At 34.4% G+C, this 23,075-nt stretch overlaps 1 protein-coding gene across 2 annotated transcripts in view; it reads right to left on the bottom strand.

Moving 5' to 3' along the window:
* Positions 1–23,075, bottom strand: part of YME1L1 (YME1 like 1 ATPase) — a 45,803-nt gene that overhangs the window by 12,174 nt on the left and 10,554 nt on the right. For both annotated transcript variants that reach the window (XM_044677308.1, XM_044677309.1), the window contains 8 exons: positions 21,827–21,977; positions 21,091–21,174; positions 16,646–16,728; positions 4,837–4,927; positions 3,489–3,641; positions 2,748–2,880; positions 2,237–2,299; positions 1,174–1,286 (listed from right to left, as the gene is read on the bottom strand). In XM_044677308.1, coding sequence (XP_044533243.1) covers positions 1,174–1,286; positions 2,237–2,299; positions 2,748–2,880; positions 3,489–3,641; positions 4,837–4,927; positions 16,646–16,728; positions 21,091–21,174; positions 21,827–21,977 — 871 coding nt within the window. The remainder of the gene's footprint in view (positions 1–1,173; positions 1,287–2,236; positions 2,300–2,747; positions 2,881–3,488; positions 3,642–4,836; positions 4,928–16,645; positions 16,729–21,090; positions 21,175–21,826; positions 21,978–23,075) is intronic.

Genomic DNA, 23,075 nt, shown 5'->3' with positions numbered 1-23,075 from the left:
GACAAAAATATCACTATTTCTTCAATACTACAATGAACTATAATTTCATCAATGTGGATATTACTCCAACACAGACTGAAAATTCTCTAAAAAAGATGGTTTTTAAGAATCATTGCGGTTCAAATATTCAACACCCTGTATCTATGATAATAAGTCTCTAAATTTAGTGAAGCTAACTGCAATATAATGGTCCAGGGCTCTCATTCAAACTCACTGGCAACTACTTTCAACAATACATGGTTATTTATAATCACAATCAGGCATCAAAGGAAGCCTTTAAAGAAAGGACTTAATCACCACAGATATCTAAAAACTGAATTCAGAGATGACCAACTGAGTGCAACGAGGTTCATATGGTAGTCTACCCTAAAATATTAGAGAGGTATATGACTATATAACTGATACTCAAAAATCAGAAAATTGTACCTTTGAAATCACAAACTTACATGGACTTCAAAGATCATTATAGGCTTCATTTACTGGATAGGGAAACAAAGGCAGGTTACCTTATAATACTGTCTAGACAATACCTCTGCAGCTTCATTTTCATTTTCAGCAGTTCATGAGGTCATCATACTCTGAATATGTCAACGCTTAAAGGGGCTCAGAAAAACAAGGTTTACTATAGGAATGCCATCATTCCCTAAATATTAATGACTACTAACTACAGAAAATACTGTCAGAAAATTCTAATTCAAAACATGGATATATTTCTTTAGCTTTTGCAAACAGAAATGAAGATGAAGCTCCTTGTGTACAAAACTTTCAGCTAAGTACAAATTTACAATAGTTATAGACATGAGGAGCCTTTTCAAATACTACCTAAAATGGTCAAAGAACAAAACTGATAGTGCTACAGAAAAAACTGTTAGTACTGATAGTACTGCTATCTCAGACATGATTGACTCTCCAAACATTAAATCACAGGTGGAAACACTTAAAACACTAAATATATCTATGTATTGTAAAACAGCATTTGCAGAGCTTTTAAAACCACAAACTTTAGATGGCAAAAAGTTTAAAAATAATAGACTTCTGGCAAACAGTTTTTAGAAATTAATTCATAAAAGAGTTAAGAGGGGATTCCTGGTCTTTCAAAACATCCATTAATCATTATTATTATTATTATTGTGTTGTGAGAGAAAAAAATGTACAGCTGGAATTTTAACTTACATTGATCAAATTTTATTTTATTCAGATACCACTTGAGAATTTCTGTTCGACCTTTTACATCTGGCCTTGGAACTGTAACTTGCATGTCAAAGCGACCGGGACGTATTAAAGCACTATAAACAAGAAGTGGGGAAAAAAATTCACAGTCCAGATTCAATAAATTGAAGGTTAGCACTTAAATTTAAGACCTTCCCAGATTTATTTCATTCAAGGAAAAAAAGGAAAGCAGTGGGTGACAGCCAAAAACTAGAACAGATTGCTGAACCAAGTAGTTTCTAGAGAAATATTCAAGTAATAGTTTCCATTATCTTGACTATAAGGGCATATCTCATTTCCAACATCATTCACAGAAACTCAATATGGGAGAGGATTCTGGTTTGAGTTCTTAAACTTTCTGTGTCAAGAACCACTCTGGAAGTCTGGTCTAAGTACTTAAATGTATAAAATAAAATGCACAGAATTACAAAGAAAAATAAATTATATTGAAATATAGTTATCAAAATATCTTTTAAAACAAGCACAGAGGGGGCAGCTGAGTAGTTCAGTGGATTGAGAGCCAGGCCTAGAGATGGGAGGTCCTGGGTTCAAATCTGACCTCAGACACTTCCCAGCTGTGTGACCCTGGGCAAGTCATTGACCCCCAAGGCAATGACCCCCATTGCCTACCCTTACCACCCTTCTGCCTTGGAGCCAATACACAGTATTGACTCCAAGACGGAAGGTAAGGGTTTTAAGGAAAAAAAAAAAAAACAAGCACAGAAAAAGATTAAGGTTGCCCCTCCCCCCCAGCCTAAGACATGAACAATGTCATGGCATGTTTATAGAGATAGTTAACACAGAATGAGAACGTTAGACCTTTTCACATAAAAAAAAGAGTTTGGGACAAGAATTATTAGTAAAAACAAAAATAAAAAGCTTTGTCTGTCTCTGCAACTCCCAGACATGAGCCAATTTTTAACAAATTGGGAAATTTCAGTGCAATTTTTAAAAAATTAATCATCTCCTGAAAGTAAATATAAAGATTTCTAAAAACTTTTTCATAAAACACTAATTTTGTACATACTTATCTAATGCTTCAGGGAAGTTTGTCGCTCCTATGATGATAACTCCTTCATTAGGTTTAAAACTATTTTTAAAAAAACAAGTAATAACAAAAGTGAGTGACATATTTCATTGATATTTTCAATAAAACACAAAAAACTCTAATGTAGAGGCTGCTTATCTTTCATCTTAAATTCTACTTAATTAAAACCAGATATAGGAGCCAACTAGCCAAAAAAATATAGCTAACTCTTAAAAAGTGGTAGCTTGCAGCTTAGTAATAATGTTAAAGACAAAACAACACATGGTTAAATCGATGTGCAATTTAAAGACTTCCTATTGTTCACCCTCAGGAGAATAACTCTTGTCAAATAATTCAGACACAAAAATGTAGCTAAACTTGCTTTTCAAACTTAATTTTACCAACTCAAACTTTCTTTAAAGTTCTTAAAACATTTGTAATAGGAGATAACTCATTTATATTGTTAAAATATTAATATAGTATAAGGGCAAAGAAAATGACTTTTAATTACCCATCCATTTCAGCAAGAAGTTGATTTATAGTCTGTCTTGAATATGGATGCATCGGGGACTCAATCCTCTTTCCGCCAACAGAATCCAATTCATCAATAAATATAACACAAGGTGCATTTGCTTTTGCTTCTCCTAACAAAAGAGAGGAGACCCAAATGGATTTAAATAAAAGGTACACATTTGCCACAAAAATATACAATCATCCATTTTAATATCAAAAGAAATGTTCATTATGAAAAAATAAACTTTGACATATCTATAAAATTCACTTGAAAGTTTAATATAACCTTCAATAACATTTAAACAAGTCAAAGAGGATAACATAACATAAAATTAGCATACACAAATACATGCAGCTGTGGAACAATTAAACACCATAAAGGTTGCAGCCATCATTCCTTATTTATCATACAATAAATTAAAATGTGGAAAAAAACCTCAGCCCTCTCTAACAGCCTTTAATCTGATCTATCATTTACCCCATTTCCATCACGCTAAGTCCTGTACTGACTTTATAGAAGGCTGCAACCCTACTCTAAAACTCAACATACCAAGCTCCCTAAAACGAGCCCCTATCTAAGCTACAGTGATCCTGACCCATTGTCATATGACTAATTAGCTCAGGCAGAAAAGAAATTGAATTAAGTCTTTGCTTTTTAAGTGAAAATCTTTGTGCAAGAATTTCTCCCTTTGTCCCTCAAATAAGAATTCTAGCATTTTTAATATGTATATTAACATACTGAAAAGATTTCTGATACGACTGGCTCCTACTCCCACAAACATTTCATCAAATTCTGATCCAGAAGCATAATAAAAAGGAACATCAGCTTCTCCAGCCACAGCTCGAGCAAGAAGTGTCTTCCCTGTCCCTGGGGGTCCAACTAAAAGAATACCTAAAGAAGAAAATATTTGTGTGACAATTTAAGGAAAAAAAATCTCACAAATCAACTTATAAGAACAAAATAGGGTGTTATAACTAAAAGACACTAGATATTCTCTAAGCTAGGGGTTCTTAACCTTAGTCTATGACCTTTTAAAAAATATATTTTGACAACTACACTTCAATATGATTGGTTTTCTTTATAATTCAACGTATTTTTCTTTAAGCATTTAAAACCATTACTCTGAGGAGTCCATAAACTTCACCAGAATAACAAGAGTTTATGAACCAAAAAGAATTATGAATGTCTAATCAAGATATTTTCTTAAAAAACTGTATTTCTCAGTGATTCATTCCAGATTGTTTCCCATAAATAGTTTCCCCATTTTAAAATTCTTTTCAGATCAATTTAGAAATTAAACCCTTTTAGGTTTTTAAAAATGCATGGAGGTTAACCCTCACAACAACCCTGAGAAAGGAAAATATATTAACATTTATAGAGATGGAAAATGAAGCTCAGAGAGGTTAAGTGCAAACTATGCCTTAAAGAATACTGAAATAAATTAGATTACAGATTTAAATGTAGTCCTAATCCAAAGCCTTCTCCTAAGATCCCCAGAAAGATGAAGTCCCCCCATTTTTATGAAGACATCAATTGTATAACATAGGTGTTAATTTATTTACATGCTAAATCCCAACATTTAAGATTTTATTAAAGATTGGTGTCCTCAGAAGATGATATAGTCCAAGATTATTCTATAATGAACATATAAATACAACTATTGTCCATTCCCTCAGACTTTTTTGCAAAATCAGACTAAGATTTTAGAGCTAGAAAACATCTGAAAGGCCTAGTCTAATCCTCTCATTTTACAGATGAGGAAACCAAGGCAGCGACAGGGTTAAGTAACTTGCTCAGGTTCACAAAGCTAGTCGGTCTTGAGGCAGGATTTGAACTCAAGTCTTCCTGACTCCAGGTCCAGAACAAAATTGCAAAGTTATCAAAATAAGAAAATACTTATCTATTGCACTGGTTTAAATTTTCTACCTATTATTAAAAGTATTAATTTATTCTCTCTTGATATTGAAAAGTAAATTAGTTCAATTATTGTCCTAATGTAGGATAAATTCTGAGTTAGACTTAAATTATTATGTCTTAAGGTATTCTAGCTTGAGTTATTATGATTAAAGGAGGTGAAATTTCTTACCTTTTGGAAGTTTACCTCCAAGTACAGTAAACTTCTGTGGATTTTTCAAGAATTCAACGACTTCCTGCAATTCTTGTTTAGCTTCCTCCACCTATAGCAAACAAATTAAATATATGTGTGTGTGTGTGTGTAACACATTTAAATGTTTTAAAATAAACACATATATGAGCAATGTAGAATTTATTATATATATATATATATATATTTCCCACCCAACCCCCAATGAAAAAAATCAATTTGAGTTATGGTCAACTTGGTTTCTGGCAAGAAGCTTACATACTATCATGCCTCAAAATGTGTTTCCCCACAATACTAATAATACTGGTGATGGCTTATATTTAATGTTTTTCAGTTTACAAATACTTTCCTCACAATGATTATCAGATGTCTAGAGCAAGTATTATTTTTACAGATGAAACTGAAACACAGAAAAACTAAGATGCTTCTCAAAGGGTTACACAAGACATAAATATAAACCCCAAGATTTAAACATTTAAGTGAAATGGTTAAATTCCATACCAAATTTCCCTATTTGCTACCTTCCCCCCAAATATTCTCAGTTTATTCTTTATAAATTAAACTATCAAGCTAAATGTCCCTCTATATTCCATAAGTTTTTATCCTGGGATCCTTGGATTCCTAAAAGAGCTCAAATATGAGAAGTGAGAAAAATTACATCTTTATTTTCATAAACATGTAAATGAAATTTAGCATTTCCTTTCTCTATGAATTAATCAGTCTAAGAAGGGGTCCACGTATTTTACTCAACTTGCCAAAGGGATCCATAGAAATAAAGTTAAGGATTCATGCTCTAGTCTCTTCCAAATATGCCTACACATGATTTTAAGTAGTTTCTCACCATATTTTGCTCATAAATATTCACTTAAGATTCAGTACTCGGAATTGAACAGAGTACTCTAAAAGACTATAAGTTGAGCAGCAGAGTACAGTAGGATTATTATCTGTCCCTTCTCCCAGAATCAACTTATTCTGAAATTAAACACCAAAAAAATAAGCATTTTCATATATGCAATAGAACACCAAAATAGTATCTTGCATGAAATGGAATCTATTTTATAACACTTGCCTTTTAAAGTAATAACTAAATACAAAAATGTTTTGCACGACTTCATATGTACAATGGATATAGTATTTCTTGCCTTCTCAATGGGTGGGGGAGGGGTAAAGAGAGGGAAAGAACTTGAAATCTTAAAATGTTTTTTAAATATAATAACAGCTTGCAAATGTACAGTCCCTTAATGTTTACAAAGCATTTTATACTTTTTAATCTTATGTATGTGACCCTCACAACGACCCTGCGAAACAGGAATCATATACTTTTACAAAGGTACATAATAAATTCCACAAGTTATTTTCAAAGCTATCGTGCTTGCCTATTTTACTTCTGACTTTCTTCCTCTCTGTGCATTTAAAAAACTATATTCTAAAAGCTTTTTACAGAATCATAGCTAATAGGAATGGAGAAAAATACAAACCTTGTTAAAAGCACAATCAAGCAAAATGAATTGACAGTGACCCTGAACCCAAAACATATGGTGTGTTTTTTTTTTCCCTTCATCTTAAGTCTATCACTATTCTCTGCAGGAAATGGGTAAGCATGAGACCTTTTGTCTGGCACCAACACTGGTCTCTGCACAAGTAAGAGTGTTCTGTCTTTCAAAGTTGTCTTTGCTTCACAATATTATCCTTGTGTAAATTGTTCTACTGACTCTGTTCACTTCACTCAGCATCAGCTCAAACCCTGGATTATTTAAAATTGACTTTGATATGCCACTGTATTCACATACCACAATTTGTTCAGTTATTCCCAATGAATGACCATCCCCTTCCATTCTAAATCTTTTGTTTTCTATTTTAATATTCTCTTTTGCAAAACAAGGTATTTGTGTTTTGCCTGGGACTATTACCTCTTCATTGTTATTCTCTCTATCCTACCTTATCTTCATGTCAATGGAGGTACATCTATACCAAATTATGTGTATTCAAGTGTTTAACCTTTCTTTGTTCACTCAAAGAGTGAAATTCATCTGATGCCCATTCTTCCCATTCTTTTATACTCTAATCATATACCCCAATTATAAGAAATGGTAAATCCCATAAAAAGAGACTAGATAATTACAAGCATCATGAAGCAGAGAATGAGGGTCTAAAGAGCAAACAAAGAAGATGGATAATGAAGAGGATGAGAACTCCTTTTTGGAAAGGGATTCAAAAAACACTGAAGATGACCAGCTAAAGGGAAGGAAAGGAAGGAGAAATTTGACTAAGAAGAAAAACAGTGAAGCATAACCAGGTAAAAGCAGGAGAGAAAAAACAACTAATAAACAAAATCCTAACATGAAAGAGATAACAAATGAAAAGAGATAAAAGATTTCCACCTTTAAGAAAGGAAGCAAGTCAGTGGGAACAAGGTCACTTTAAAGACTAAAGCAAAGTAACCAAAGTAGAAATAATATTGTGTTTATAGCAGAGAGGGGGAAAAAAAATTACAACTTTAGAAAAAAATTTTAGAGCCAGATGGAGAAAAATACAAACCTAACTTTAAATGTAAATGGATTAAACAATCTAACAAAAGTAAAAAAAAAAGTGATTGGAGAAGAAAACAAAACCCAATAAACTGCTGCTTACAAAAAAAAAAACACTTAAAAAACAAAGACATAGACAAAATAAAACTGACGGGACGGAAAAAATTTACTATGCATCAAGTGAAACCAAAAAAAGCAGGAGTTGCCATAATTCATCCTGGCAAGCAAATAAACATTCAAAAAACAAAAACATGGAAAGATCTATGTAAACTAATGCAAAGTAAAATATGCAAAAAGAATAAAACAATATACACAATAACTACAACAATACTAATGGAAAGAACAAAAAAATTAAAAGTAAATGTAACAAAATTATAAAGATCAAGTGGAGCTTGAATTAAGAGATATAAGACATCCCTAAAACACTGCTCCTTTCTGAGGTGGGAGTTCATAAGTGTAACACATTGCACATGTTTTTAAAAAAATGTCAAAAAAAAAATCAATCAATTGTGCCTTTTTTCCTCTTCAAAAAATATCATTTGCCATACAAGATGTTTCCTCAAGGAGGAAAAGAGGGAGAGGATGCTATGGTAAACTAAGAAACAGAAAATGAAAACCTATTTCTAAAAATATCCAGTCCCATTCTTTTCTTGCTGCTTTTTAAATTAATGTAGTCCTCCTTTTACTCTCCTTTCTCTTTTCCCCTCTCAAAATTCTCATTAAAGATCCATCTCTTAATCAGGTTCCCCGTTTGTCTCATTTAATTCCCTCCATTGCCTTTAAAGACATTAAGGTTCTGAAGGGAAACTTCTTTATCCTTCCCTTATTAGATAACTAAAATTATAACATCCTATCACACCTTCCAATGTTTAAATAAACTTACCTAGGCTTCTCTTTACAAGAAAAATTATTTTTAGTTGTCTCTCTTTTGCTTTTTTAATATTGCATTCCAAGATCTCCTTTCATTTATTTTCTCAGGCTATAAGGTCTTATGAAATTTTGACTGCAGTTCCTTAATCCTTGAAGCACTTCTTTCTGGATGTTTGTGATATTTTCTCTTTGACAGAGGAACTCTGGATTTTAAACATGATATTCTAGGACTTTTCCTTTTAGAGATTTCTTTTTCAGTATTTAATTGGTGTATTTTTCCTATTTTCAATTTACTCTGGTTCTAATAGACCTAAACAATTTTCATATGTGATTTCATTAATTATATAGGCTAGGCTTTTTTTTTTAATAACCCTCTCCTTCTGTCTTAGAATCCAAGGCAGAAGAGCAGTAAAGAATAAAGGGGTTAAATAATTTGCCCAGAGTCAAACAGCTAGAAAGTGTCTGAGGCCAAATTTGAACCCAGGACCTCCAGTCTATAGGCCTGGCTCCCAATCCACTGAGTTACCTAGCTGCCCTACTATGCCTTAAAAAAAAAAAAAATCAGTCTTTAGGAAGGCCAATCATTCTTTTTTAAAAATAAATTTGGGTTCCTGCACAACTTCTAATTCCTAGGAATTAGTATTCTCCCTTCCACCCCAACTCTGACCTTTGAGATTCAGAGGACTGGATATTCAGAGCATACTATCACATCAGAACAGTGGGCTAGAATAAACAGTATATATTTAAAACGATCAGCAAGTATCATCTGCAATGGAGACAAGTTAGAAGCCTTCCCAATAAGATCAAGAGTGAAGCAAGAATGCCCATTATCACCTCTAAAATTTAATATTGTACTAGAAACACCAGCAGAAGCAATTAGAGAAGAAAAAGAAATTGAAGGGATTAAAATAGGCAATGAGAAAACTAAACTATTACTCTTTGCAGATGATATGATGGTATACTTAAAAGAATCCTAGAAAATTAACTAAAAGACTAGTGGAAATAATTAACAACTTTAGCAAAGTTGCAGGGTACAAGATAAACCCACATAAATCATCAGCATTTCTATATATTTCCAACAAAATTCAGCAGCAGGAGTTAGAAAGAGAAAGTCCATTTAAAATCACTCTAGACAATATAAAATATTTAGGAATTTATCAACCAAGTGTTAGAAGGAAAGTTAAATTAGCTTAGGAAGATTTGAGTGACAGGGACAGCTTGAGAATTCCATATGTCTGACATGGAGAAGGGAAACCTGTTTTCTCCTGTTTTTGGAGCCAATTTTCAAGAGGATATCTTCAATCAAGACCTGGTTTGCTGGAGGTTGGCCAAACAGTGGTGAGACATTTCAGTGGTGGAAACTGAATATCAAAAATCCTAGTCCATCTCCAAACTTGGAATTAACTGGCAGTTACCCTGGACATCTTTGAGGATCTGCTGAAGATCATTCACTGAAGATCTTTGGACACATGTGAGATCCCAAACTATGGCTGGACCTGCTACTATAGTTTGTTAAATTAGTGACAGTGTAGATATTTCCTCTTGCACCTTTGGGGAAACTCCCTTAGTATCTTAAGATAGAAAACCTGATCCCTTCCTTTACCTGTCCCCAAGTTACTATTAAACCTTTTATACACAGACCTTCCTTGTTACTCCTCCTTTCCCAGACAAACCTGGCACCTCACTGACATTAAGGACCCACTGTGATAAGATTCCCCGGTTCCCTGGTAGTTTACCCTTTTCCTGCACTTTCCCCATTCCTCACCTTTCCCAAACCACCTAGGAGTTATTTACCCACAGGATTTCTTCATTTAAACCACAGTTATTTATATACTAAGAACACAAGACAAACACAGGAATTATATGAACTACAAAACACTTTTCACACAATTAAAACTAGACCTCAATAACTGGAAAAACATTAATTGCTCATGGGCAAGACGAGCTAACATAAAAAAAAATGGCAATCCTACCCAAGTGAATCTACTTATTCAGTGCCATAACTATCAAACTATCAAAGAACTTTTTTTTATAAAATTAGAAAAAATTAGGGGCAGCTGGGTAGCTCAGTGGAGTGAGAGTTAGGCCTAGAGACAGGAGGTCCTAGGTTCAAACCCGGCCTCAGCCACTTCCCAGCTGTGTGACCCTGGGCAAGTCACTTGACCCCCATTGCCCACCCTTACCAATCTTCCACCTATGAGACAATACACTGAAGTACAAGGGTTTAAAAAAAAAAATTATAACAAAGTTCATCTGGAAGAAAAAGAGATTAAGAAAAAAAAAGGGAAATAATGAAAGAAAAAAATGGGAAGGATGGGGACCTAGCAGTAACAGATCTTAAACTGTACTATAAAGTAGTGGTCATCAAAACAATATGGTACTGACTAAGAGACAGAAGGGTGGATCAATGGAATAGATTAGGGGTTAATGACCGTAGCAAGCTAGTGTTTGATAAATCCAAAGATCTCAGCTTTTGGGGCAAGAACTTACTATCTGACAAAAATTGCCAGGAAAATTGGAAAACAGTATGGGAAAAATCAGGTTTAGATCAAAATCTCACATCTTATGCCAAGATAAATTCAAAATGGGTAAATGACTTAAATACAGGGAATGAAATCATGAATAAATTAGGTGAACACAGAATAGTATACCTCTCATATCTGTGGGAAAAGAAGGAATTTAAGACCAAGCAAGAGACAAGAGAACATTATAAAATGTAAAATGAATGACTTTGATTATATCAAATTAAAAAGGTTTTGTACAAACAAAACCAATGCAACCACCAAAATTAGATGGAAAGTAACAAAATGGGAGAACATTTTTATAACAAAACTCTGACAAAGGTTTAATTTCCCAAATACATAAGGAACTAAGTCAAATTTACAAAAAAATCATGCCATTCCCCAATTGACAAACAATCAAGAGACATGAATAGGCCGTTTTCACATGATGAAATCAAAACTATCAATAAGCACATGAAAAAGTATTCTAAATCCCTCCTGATTAGAGAAATGCAAATTTAAAAATTAATACCAAAGGAAAGTGATATATGTTGGAGGAGATATGGCAAATAGGGGCATTAATGTATTGCTGGTGGAGTTGTGAATTGATCCAACCATTCTGGATGGCAATTTGGAACTATGCCCAAAGGGCATAAGACTACCTGGCCTTTGATCCAGCTATACCACTGATGGATTTATACCTCAAAGAGATCATAAGGGAAAAGACTTGTACAAAAATATTTAGAGCCACGCTCTATGTGGTAACAAAAAATTGGAAAATGAGGGGGTGTCCACTGATTGGGGAATAGCTGAACAAATTGTGGTATCTAATGGTGATGCAATAGTATCCTGCTGAAAGGAATAATGAACTGGAGGATTTCTATGTGAACCAGAAAGACTTCCAGGAAGTGATGCAGAACAAAAGGAGCAGAAACAGGAGAACGTAGTACACAGAAACTGATACATAATGGCACAATCAAACTTAATAGACTTTTCTACTAGCAGCAATGCAATGACCCAGGACAATCCAGAGGAACATGGGAGAAAGAATGCTAACCACACATCCAGAGAAAGAACTGTGGGAACAGAAACACATATGACTCATCACATAATTTAATAGGGACATAAATGGGGTTTTGATGTTAAAAGATCACTCTATATTGCAAATATGAATAATATGGAAGTAGGTTTTGAACAATGATACATGTATAACCTAATGGACTTGCTTGTCAGCCTGGGGAGTTTGGGAATTATGGGAAAATATTCTAAAGGAAGAACTGTGGGCTAGAGATTCTGATATATCAGGACAGTGCCAGGGACACTGGAGGCTCTAGGTACCTGTGTTCACAACCCTCAACCCCTATTGTCTCTAAACAAATACCCTGCAGGGTACATGTGTTTCTGGCCCAACTATGTTGTACTAGGAACCTGCTAGACTGCTTATATCTGTATTGGCCCTGGATTTGCTAACAAGGCTCCTTTCCTATTCCCTATAGGCTTCTGATTTTTGTGTAGCCTTCATGATAGAAGTCTCCAAAAACTCTTATTAGGTTTCTTGAGCATTATTCAGTCTGGGGTGAATTTCATGTTTTTGCTGGAAAAGATATATAGGAACTAGGTAGTCTATCACCATCCGTCTGTGACAGAAAGTCCCCAAATCTTGATCAAATCAATTGTGTCAAACAGTTAAGTAAAAACCTGAAGGCTTCCCTACACCAAATAAAAAAGAGAGAGAACTACCAATTAAAAAGATACAACTTCCTAAGGCTTCTTCACTTACACCTTTGATTAGATCAATGCTTAGTTGAAGCCTCTTAAAATTACTGAGAACAGAAATTCTGACTTGTAGGGAAATTCTAACTATAACCTAGGTTGGGGAACAGAATAAAGGCAATGAGTGTTTGGGGACAAAGTAAAGATAAAAGTGCAAAAAGAAGAGAGAGAGTGAAAAAGGTAAACTTAGCAAAGAAGTCAGTTGGATGTTGTTGGAGCTACAGGTTTCTCTATGAAGCTGCAAATCTGGCTTCAAGATTTCAGCTCCATTTCTTTATTACACACTAGCTTATCTATTCCAGGCCTCTGATATCCCCACCCAAACTACATATAAAAAGATGAGAGCAGGGCAACAGAAGAATGAAGTTATACAAATGCATGACTAACCACAACTTCTTACTTTAGTATAACATAGTAATTGGTGCATTTTCCACAGAATTCAGTGGAATAGCATAGTGCTAAATACTAGAAAAATACTGTATTATTTTGTACTTGTGCCAAGAGTAGTGAAATCTTTAGATCTTTTATGATCAAAAACTATTAGTTTTGATTTGCATTTCTCTAATTATTAGAGATTTAGAACACTTTCTCATGTGCTTATTGATACTTTTGATTTCTTTATCTGAAAATTGCCTATTCATGTCCCTTGCCCATTTATCAATCGGGGAATGGCTTGATTTTTTTTTATACAATTGATTTAGCTCCTTGTATATTTGTAGACCTCTGTCAGAATTTTTTGTTATAAAGATTTTTTCCCAGTTTGTTTTATCCCTTCTGATTTTGGTTGCATTGTTGTTTGTACAAAAACTTCTTAATTTAATATAACCAAAATTATTTATTTTACATTTTGTAATTTTCTCTAACTCTTGCTTGGTTTTAAAATCTTTCTTTTCCCAGTCTGACAAGTATACTATTCTGTGTTCACTTAATTTACTTAACAGTTTCCTTCTTTATATTCAAGACTTTCACCCATTCTGAATTTATCTTGGTGTAGGGTGTGAGATGTTGATCTAAACCTAATCTCTCCCATATTGTTTTCCAATTTTCCCAGCAGTTTTTGTCAAATAGTGGATTTTTGTCCCAAAAGTTGGGCTCTTTGGATTTATCATACACTGTTTTGCTGACATCACTTACCCCAAGTCTATCCCACTGATCCTCCCTTCTATCTCTTAGCCAGTACCATATTGTTTTGATGACTGCTGCTTTATAGTATAGCTTAATAACTGGTACTGCTAAGCCACCTTCCTTCATGGTTTTTTTTTCATTATTTCTCTTGATATTCTTGATCTTTTGTTCTTCCAAATAAACTTTGTTATAGTTTTTTCTAATTTAGTAAAAAAGTTTTTTGGTAGTTTGATAGATATGGCACTAAATAAATTAATTTCGGTAGAATGGTCATTTTTATTATGTTAGCTCGTCCTACCCATGAGCACTCAATGTCTTTCTAATTGTTTAGATCTAGTTTTAATTGTTTGGAAAGTGTTTTGTAGTTATGTTTGTACAATTCCTGTGTTTGTTTTGGTAGATAGATTCCTAAGTATTTTATATTATGTAGGGCAGGGGTTGGCAACATATGGCTCTTAAGCCATATCTGGCTCTTTCTGCAGGAGCCATAAATTTTTTTTTCAGGCGCTGTTACAGGAGCTCGCACTGTTACAGGAGTACATACTGTGAGCACTGTACGGCTCTCACGAAATTACATTTTAAAAAATGTGGCGTTTATGGCTCTCATGGCCAAAAAGGTTGCCAAGGTTGCCGACCCCTGGTCTAGGGTGATTTTAAATGGTGTTTCTCTTTCTACCTTTTGCTGCTGTGATGTGTTGGAAATATATAGAAATGCTGATGATTTACGTGCATTTATTTTGTATCCTGCAACTTTGCTAAAGTTGTTGATTATTTCTACAAGCTTCTTAGATGATTCTTTAGGATTTTTTAAGTAGACCATCATATCATCTGCAAAGAGAGATAGCTTAGTCTCCTCATTGCCTATTTTAATACCTTCTATTTCTTTTTCTTCTCTAATTGCTACTGCTAGTGTTTCTAGTACAATGCTAAATAACAGAGGTGATAATGGGCATTCTTGTTTCACACCTGATCTTATTGGAAAGGCTTCTAATTTATCTCCATTGCATATGATGCTTGTTGATGGTTTAAGATATATACTGTTTATTATTTTTAGGAATACTTTCTAGTGTTTTCAGTAGGAATGGGTGTTGTATTTTGTCAAAGGCTTTTTCATCATCTATTGAGATAATCATGTGGTTTTTGTTGGTTTGCTTGTTGATATGGTCAATTATGTGAATGGTTTTTCTAATGTTGAACCATGCTTGCATTCCTGGTATAAATCCCACCTGATCATGGTGGATGATCTTCTTAATTACTTGCTGGAGTCTCTTTGCTAGTATTCTATTTAAGATTTTTGCATCTATGTTCATTAAGGAGATTGTTCTGTAGTTTTCTTTCTCTGTTTTTGATCTACCTGGCTTTGGAATCAGTACCATATTTGTGTCATAAAAGGAATTTGGTAAGACTCCTTTGCATATTATATCAAATAATATGTATAGTATTGGGATTAATTGTTCTTTGAATGTTTGATAGAATTCACATGTGAATCCATCAGGCCCTGGGGATTTTTACTTAGGGAGTTCTTTGATGGCTTGTTCAATTTCTTTTTCTGATATTGGATTATTTAAGTATTCTATTTCTTCTGCTGTTAATCTAGGCAATTTATATTTTTGTAAATATTCATCCATATCACCTCACACCTAGCAGATTGGCTAAAATGATAGCAGAGGAGAGTAATGAATGTTGGAGGGGATGTGGCAAAATTGGGACGTTAACGCACTGCTGGTGGAGTTGTGAACTGATCCAACCATTCTGGAGGGCAATTTTGAATTATGCCCAAAGAGCGATAAAAGAATGCCTGCCCTTTGATCCAGCTATACCATTGCTGGATTTGTACCCCAAAGAAATCATAGATAAACAGACTTGTACAAAAATATTTATAGCTGCGCTCTTTGTGGTGGCAAAAACTGGAAAGCAAGGGTATGCCCTTCAATTAGGGAATGGCTGAACAAATTGTGGTATATGTTGGTGATAGAATACTATTATGCTCAAAGGAATAATAAACTGGAGGAATTCCATGTGAACTGGAAAGACCTCCAGGAATTGGCGCAGAGTGAAAGGAGCAGAGCCAGAAGAACACTGTACACAGAGACTGATACACTGTGGTAAAATCGAATGTAATGGACTTCTGTACTAGCAGCAATGCAACGACCCAAGACAATTCTGAGGGATTTATGGAAAAGAATGCTACCCACATTCAGAGGAAGAACTACAGGAGAGGAAACAGAAGAAAAACAACTGCTTGAACACTTGGGTTGATGAGGACATGATTGGGGCTAAAGACCCTAAAAGACCACACTAATGTAACTATAATAAAATGTAAATAAGTCTTGACTGACCACACATGTTAAAACCAGTCAAAATGTGAGTTAGCTTTGGGGGCGGGGGAAGCTTGAGGGAGTGAAGGGTAAATTAAAAACATGAATTATGTAACCATGTAAAATTTTTCTAAAAATAAAAAATTTTTAAAATTAAAAAAAAAAATAAAACCTGAACTGCTAAACTGAAAAAAATAAAAAATAAAAAAAGAATTAGGGACTCCTTTTTCTGATCCTCAGTTTGTATGCTTTCTTAAATAAAAGAGATTCTGTTTTTTATTAAAAAAAAAAAAGTTTAAGGACACAGCTGCAGCACCAATTAGCACAAAGCTTTACACAGAGTAGGCACTTGATAAATAATGAGCATTTATTATGTTAAATACTAAATTGGACACTGCCTGGAAATATGAAGATCCTGCTCTCAAATACTTTTACATGCTAATGAGAGAGATAACATGCACATAATACCTATAAATATGAAATACATAAAAGTTTGGAGGGAAGAGAAGACTAAGAGTTGGAGGGACCAGGAAAGACCTCATGAAGAAAGTGCTACTTGAACTGGAATTTCAAAAAAGATGGAAGAAAGGAGACTACTGGAGGACAGCTAGTGCAAAGGCATGTAAAATATTATTCAGATACTATTTGAATAGGCAAATAAAACTTCTGAACTTACTCCTTTAACATGTTCAAAGGTAACATTTTTCATTTGGACAGGGTCAACTGCAGAATCAAGTCCAGTTGTTGTCCGGAATCGGACTATAGGCAAGAAAAGAAGAACAGTGTTACACTTCACAGGATCATAAAATGTTAAAGCTGGAAAGACTATTCAGAAACATATATATGTACATGTATGTATGTAGACCGCCCAACAACTTCATCACAAAAGCAGAAACTAGGGTGGCTAAGTGGCTCAGTGAATAGAGAGCCAGGCCTTGAGATGTGAGGTCCTTGGTTCAAATCTGGCCTCACAACATGTCCTAGCTGTGTGGCCCTACTCTTACCACTTTTCTGCATTGGAAAAAAGAATACTTATTATTGGTTCTAAAATAGAAATTAGGGTTTTTAAAACAAAAACACAAAATGGGGATGATGGGGATAACTAAGGCCTGTATAGTTGGAAAATCATGAACCCCTGGAACTGCATTGTCCAAAACACCTTTCTGTATTACCCACACTTCCTTTTGCCTTTCATATACATACATCGTTATGCGGTCTGTATAGTTTGGGTTTATTCTGCCATGCACTCTTTCTTCGAGGTGAGTGGCTTGAGTAAGCACTGCCTATTTTCTCTAGCTCTCTAGTTAAATATTAATAAATCTTTATAAATATTATACTTTGGAAATATTGAATGTTAATTTAAATTTAATATTAATATTAATTTTAAAATCTACAGGCCCTAAGAGATTAAGGTAATTTCCCTTTGTCCAAAAATCACAGAGCTATAATCTCCTAAGTCACAATCTTGATTGTGATCACTATCTTCTTTACAGTGAATAAATCGTAAGTTGTGATATTTTCTTCCTTTTCTTTAACTTCTCTTTAAGACTATTTTCTTTTTATTTCTCTTAACACATGGATAATAAACAAATCTGACCTACAAAGGTACAAACCTACAACCTAAAAAAATAAATTGGGCCTGAAAAACAGCTATTTTAACTTTGTATTGAAATTCTTATTTCATCCCAAATTCCACATCACTGGTCATTTGTTTCTTGTGACTACTTACTAGTTGCAACCAGATACAAAAGGATAAGAGACAGAAAAAATCTGAGGGATAGCAAAAATATTCCTAAATATCAATTTCAGGGAAACTACTGATTAAAACTATCTTAAGCTTATATATTTTGAGAGACATTCACTGATTTTCTTAAGTGATTTTTTATTTTATGATTATAAATGCAGAATCTGCTACTATACCATGGTTCTTCATCTACTGACAAACAATGATCAATTTAGGAATTTTGCATGCCCAGTTGCATTTTACTAACTGAAACAAAATATTCTGCTTATTTAAAAGAGCCATTTAATAGCAAGGACTATTAGTAACACTCTAATTGCATACAAATAAACAAGTCCATAAGGTTATCTTAACAAATTTCTAAATATCTCAGTAAGAAACGTTATCCCCCTCCCCCAATTTCAAAATACTATAGTTTATTCTTTGAAGTGAGTACAATTAAAGATGAGTAAAAGAAGAAATAAAATGGAAGAATAGAAAAAAGAAGTCAATTTCATTATCATGCTGAACTACAGCTACTTCTGGAAAAAATGAAACTATCTTAAGGATATTACTTTTGGGGGAAGAAAGTTCAGTAATTATATCTAAATTTTATTTGTCTTTTCTTAATGATTGAAGTGATTCAAAAAAATTACAAAGATAATCTTTTTCTCAGATATGTACCTAGATCTTAAGGTGGGTTTGGGGAAGCATGAAAGGAGAATTTTGCCCAAGAATAGAACATGTACTCAGAAAAGTACCAGTCCAGGACATTGAACAAGCTAAGACCATTAAAAGGGCCAGAATGGCAATCCTCATTCATTTCAAGCAATTTCCTTTCAGACAACAGGTCTGCCTAGAGAAAGTATTAAGTGAAAAACTAGAGGTGATGGAAAAAGAAGACCTATGTCACATTATATCTACCTTTTAGAAAAAAAGGAAAAAACTATTTCATGGAATTATGGTATTTTTAAAGAATTTGCATTTTATTAGACAATTTAAAATTCATCTGTGCAATAAAAGACAGCAATTGTAAAAATTCAGTCTTATCTATAAAAATAAGCAACATGACTATCATTTTATTTTATTGGGGGGGGGGGGGAAGGGAGTTGCCTTCTCTCTTGGAATCAATACTGTGTATTGGTTCCAAGGCAGAAGAGTGGTAAGGGCTAGGCAATGGGGGTGAAATGAATTGCCCAGTGTCACACAGCGAGGAAATGTCTGAGGCTAGATTTGAACCCAGGACCTCCCATCTCTGAGCCTGGCTCTCAATCCACTGAGCTACCCAGCTGCCCCCATGACTATCTAAAATCACCATCATGTGAAATTATATTATGTACTTTGCATACAGTACTCTCAATAAATGTCTTTTTAAATGAAAGTTTATCACCTGCCTAAAATGACAGATATTTGACCAGCTTTAATGTATTTTATGATATAATTATCTACAGCTTTCTTTAGATTTTCCAATTTTTTAAATAATAAAATTAACTAAATTATCTCATGTTATCTAAATAAATAAATACAGAGGTGGCAAATGACCTGGAAATAGGCCATCACTCACAAATGTCCCTTATCATAATCTATTTCATTTCACCTCTCCCTCTTGAGCAACCCTTAACCCTAATTCTTTTTCCTTACTCCTCCCTCAAGTCTTTTGTTCTTTCCAGATCATTGCCTCTGCACTAGCTACACTCTATCTTTCTTTTCTCTTGACCCCTCAGGAATAAATTCTGTACTATCCTATTCCTCAATTCCCTTGTCCCTATTACTGATCTTGCCCCACCAAGGCTTGTATTACCTCTCCTATGCGCTTGCCTCTGTTCCTTCTCACAAGCTGCTGAGTGCTGAAAGGAACTGGAGTAAATCATGAAACCTTTTCACTCCCCCTCTAACTTCCATAGTGCCCCTTTCACCTCACCCTCTAGGCTGAAAGCTCCCTCTTCTCTACTTTTACCCTTCACACAATACTAGATACTTTCTGCTATCTCTTCCCTTATCCCTGCCTCCTTTGAAAGGCCATTCTTATTGACAAGGAAAATCTCACACTATCTATATAAATGATCCCAAACCATCCCATCATCTGGATAAGACTACCCTTCTATCATCCCCATTCTTTACTTATCTTCCACCTCCTCCCTGTCTCCTGGGGGCTTCCCATTTTCTACAAACCTACCCATGTCTCCAACCTCAAAAAAATCCTTACTTGATAAATCCATCCCTGCTACTGTCCCATATCACTCCTCCCTTTGGGTATTAAACTCCTTAAAAAAGACATTTATGATCAATCCCCTCACTTCTCATCCTCTCTCTTCTTAATTCTGCAAAAGCCTGGCTTTCCAACTTGATCATTTAAGTGAAATTACTGTTTTGAGTTAACAATGATCTCTTCATTGCCAAATCTAATAGTCTTCTCTTGGGGCCTCTGTCTGACACTGCTAACCATCCTCTTCTTTTTGATTCACATCTCTCTATGTTTCTGTAATATTATCTTATACCAGTTCTCCTATCTAATTGCTACTTCTGAGTCACCTTTGCTGGATGTTTGTCCAGATCTCATACTGACTGTGAATGTCCTGCAGGACTATTTTTCAGAATCTCTTCACTTCATTCTGTACACTATTTCACTTGGTGAACTCATCAGTTCCCATAGATTCAATTCCATCTCTATGCCCTTAAACTAATCTCCTGAAATTTAGTCACACATCTCCAACTGATTTAGATATCTCTGTCCCATAGAAATCTTAAATTCAACATGATTAAAACTGAATTCATTATTTCCCCCTAAAAAGTCTCTCCCCTGGACTGTCAGGTTCTATAGTCAATCAAGAGTGTCACAATCTTCCCGTCACTCAGGGTTTCAATCTAGACATCATCCCTGCCTGCCATTATTTGTTGTCAGGTTCTGTCTATTTGACTTTCACAAGATCCTTTGTATGCTCCCTTACCTCTCCTCTTGACACTTGTTACAAATAATATATCTAGTTTTCCCCTCTTACACACTGTCACACCTGGACTAGAACACCAATTACTTGTATTATGTCTTCCTGATCAGACCATGAACTCCTTGACAGCAAGGTTTCTTTTTTATTTTGTATTCCCAGTGCTCAGCACACTATAGTACACTGTCTCTCATATAGAAGGCATTTAAATACTGAGTGACTATATATATATATATCCCTATTCTAATTCTACCTAAAGTACTTTCAGATAATTCCAAACTAAGAAAATCTAATGGATATAATTTGAGTGCCTGTACTATTGTTATTTTCTTAGCTTTAGGCTGGTTAATCATAGTGTACTTTCTAGACAATGTAATATTTCTATGAAAACAAGAGAGCAAAGTGCAAATTTAAAGCAATGAAAAGTTGACAAGCTAGTATCAGAAAAGGAACCTTTACCAGATAAAAATGGGTTTTTTAATAGTCCATAAATACCAAGCAGCAGGAGAACAAGGAGGAACAAACGTGTTCGTCTTAAGGAATCTGAAAAAAAAAGGAAAACAAACGAGAACAGAAGGCTTTAAACCAAATCATGTCAAAGGTCATATGTAACACAAATAATCTTTGGCCTTCAAAAATTGCAACTAAGATCATAAACTTGTAAAGAAAATTAAGAATCCACATAATCCAAACCCTTAACTTTGCAGAAAAGGAAATTGAAGCCAAGGGAAATTAAGCAACTTGTTCAAGTTCACAAAGGTAAAAAATCATCAGAGAGAAGACTTAAATTTAAGTCTTCTGAGTCCAGAATCAGTGCTCTTTTCACTGTATCATATTAGAATACTGTGGTTGACTCATCTTTCCTTTACTTTGGCCTGGATCCACTTCATAACTCTGTAGTATATGTAGTACTGTAAGCAAAATATGTAGTACATAGTCCTATAAATAGCATACCTCATAAAAACTACTCGTGCCAAAAGTTCACTAATGTTTTTTTCTTGCCTTCCTAATTATTCCAAATAAATTTTAAAAATAGTTGGGGGTCAGAGGTCTTCTCCCAAAGCTGGGAAAAGAAGTAGACAAAATAAGGTAGAAAGATAAAGGATTAGTACTTGATTATTACCACTGGATTTAGCACCATGATTTTCTTTTAAACATATTTCACAAGTATTAAAATCCAATGAAATCAACTTACCATTTGTTTTTTGAGTTAATGCTTGTGCTTTCAGAAAACCCTCTGCAAAGCCAGTTTTAAATGCATCCTGGTGTGCTTCAGGTATATTTTTGGTTTTCATGAGTTTATCTAAACTTTCAACATCTGATCCACGGTCCCGCAAAAGAAACCCCTAAAGACAAACATTTGTTAACATCTGTCGGGTGTACAATATTTACAAACTTATATTTACTACAATATTTACAAACCTAACACATTGCTACAGAACTAATTCCATGGGATTTTTCAAGTCTGATTACTCCAGCTTTGGTGTATTTGCCATCATTCTGAATCAGCATTATGTCTCAGTGGACCCAGTTTCAGTCACAAAATCCCAGTTCAAGCGCTACTTCTTACACATATTGTCTGCATAACCCTGAATAACTTCTCAGTGCTCTTAACGTTTTTCTAAGACTTGAAAATGCAGAGAAGTTGAGGCAGCTATGTGGCTCAGTAGATAGATATAGGAGGTCCTGGGTTCAAATCTGCCCTCAGACATTTTCTATTTGTGATCCTGGACAAGTCACTTAACTCCAATTGCCTCACCCTTACCATTCTTCTGCCTGGGAACTGATACTCAGTTTAAAGGGCTTTAAAAAATTGCAGATAAGTTGCTGACCTCTATTGGTACACTGATCAGTTTCATCACTGGGGAATTCTCTATACCAGTGATGGGCAAACTGTGGCCCCCTGAAATGTTCCATCCGGCTGAGTGACATTATTCCTAATCTGACGAATACAATGAGTAGGATACAATACAATGAAACTTCGAAAGAGTTGCTTTAGAAACAGACTGACAAATGAGCATTTCCTTTTCTTTGGCCTCCTCTTTAAAAAGTTTGCCCATCACTGCTCTATACCAATAAAATCAAAGGTCCATTCCTTTTCTAAAGGTAAAAACAACAGAATGTTGATTCAGGAATTCAGAATGTTGGCTCTAAATTTCATTCTAAGTTATTGTATCAACCCAAGCAAATAAACTAACTAATCTAAGCCTCAGATGTGTGATGGGAACATTAAATAATTAATACTAGGAAGCAATAGAATTACTACTTTTAAGACTCCTAATTTGGAAAGAATTACCTAAACATTTGCCCTTCTTTGAAATACATATCTGCTTCTCCTGCTCCTGGTGATAATATTCCTACTACTACCACACATACACTCCTATCACTGCAAATGATCTCCACAATTATCACTGTGGTTTTCATCTAAATTATCAGAAGTCTAA

Source organism: Gracilinanus agilis, chromosome 5, assembly GCF_016433145.1.
Source record: "Gracilinanus agilis isolate LMUSP501 chromosome 5, AgileGrace, whole genome shotgun sequence".
Taxonomy (NCBI): Eukaryota; Metazoa; Chordata; class Mammalia; order Didelphimorphia; family Didelphidae; genus Gracilinanus; species Gracilinanus agilis.
Note: the sequence above shows the minus strand (reverse complement) of the source record. Positions and strands in the feature narration are given on the sequence as shown.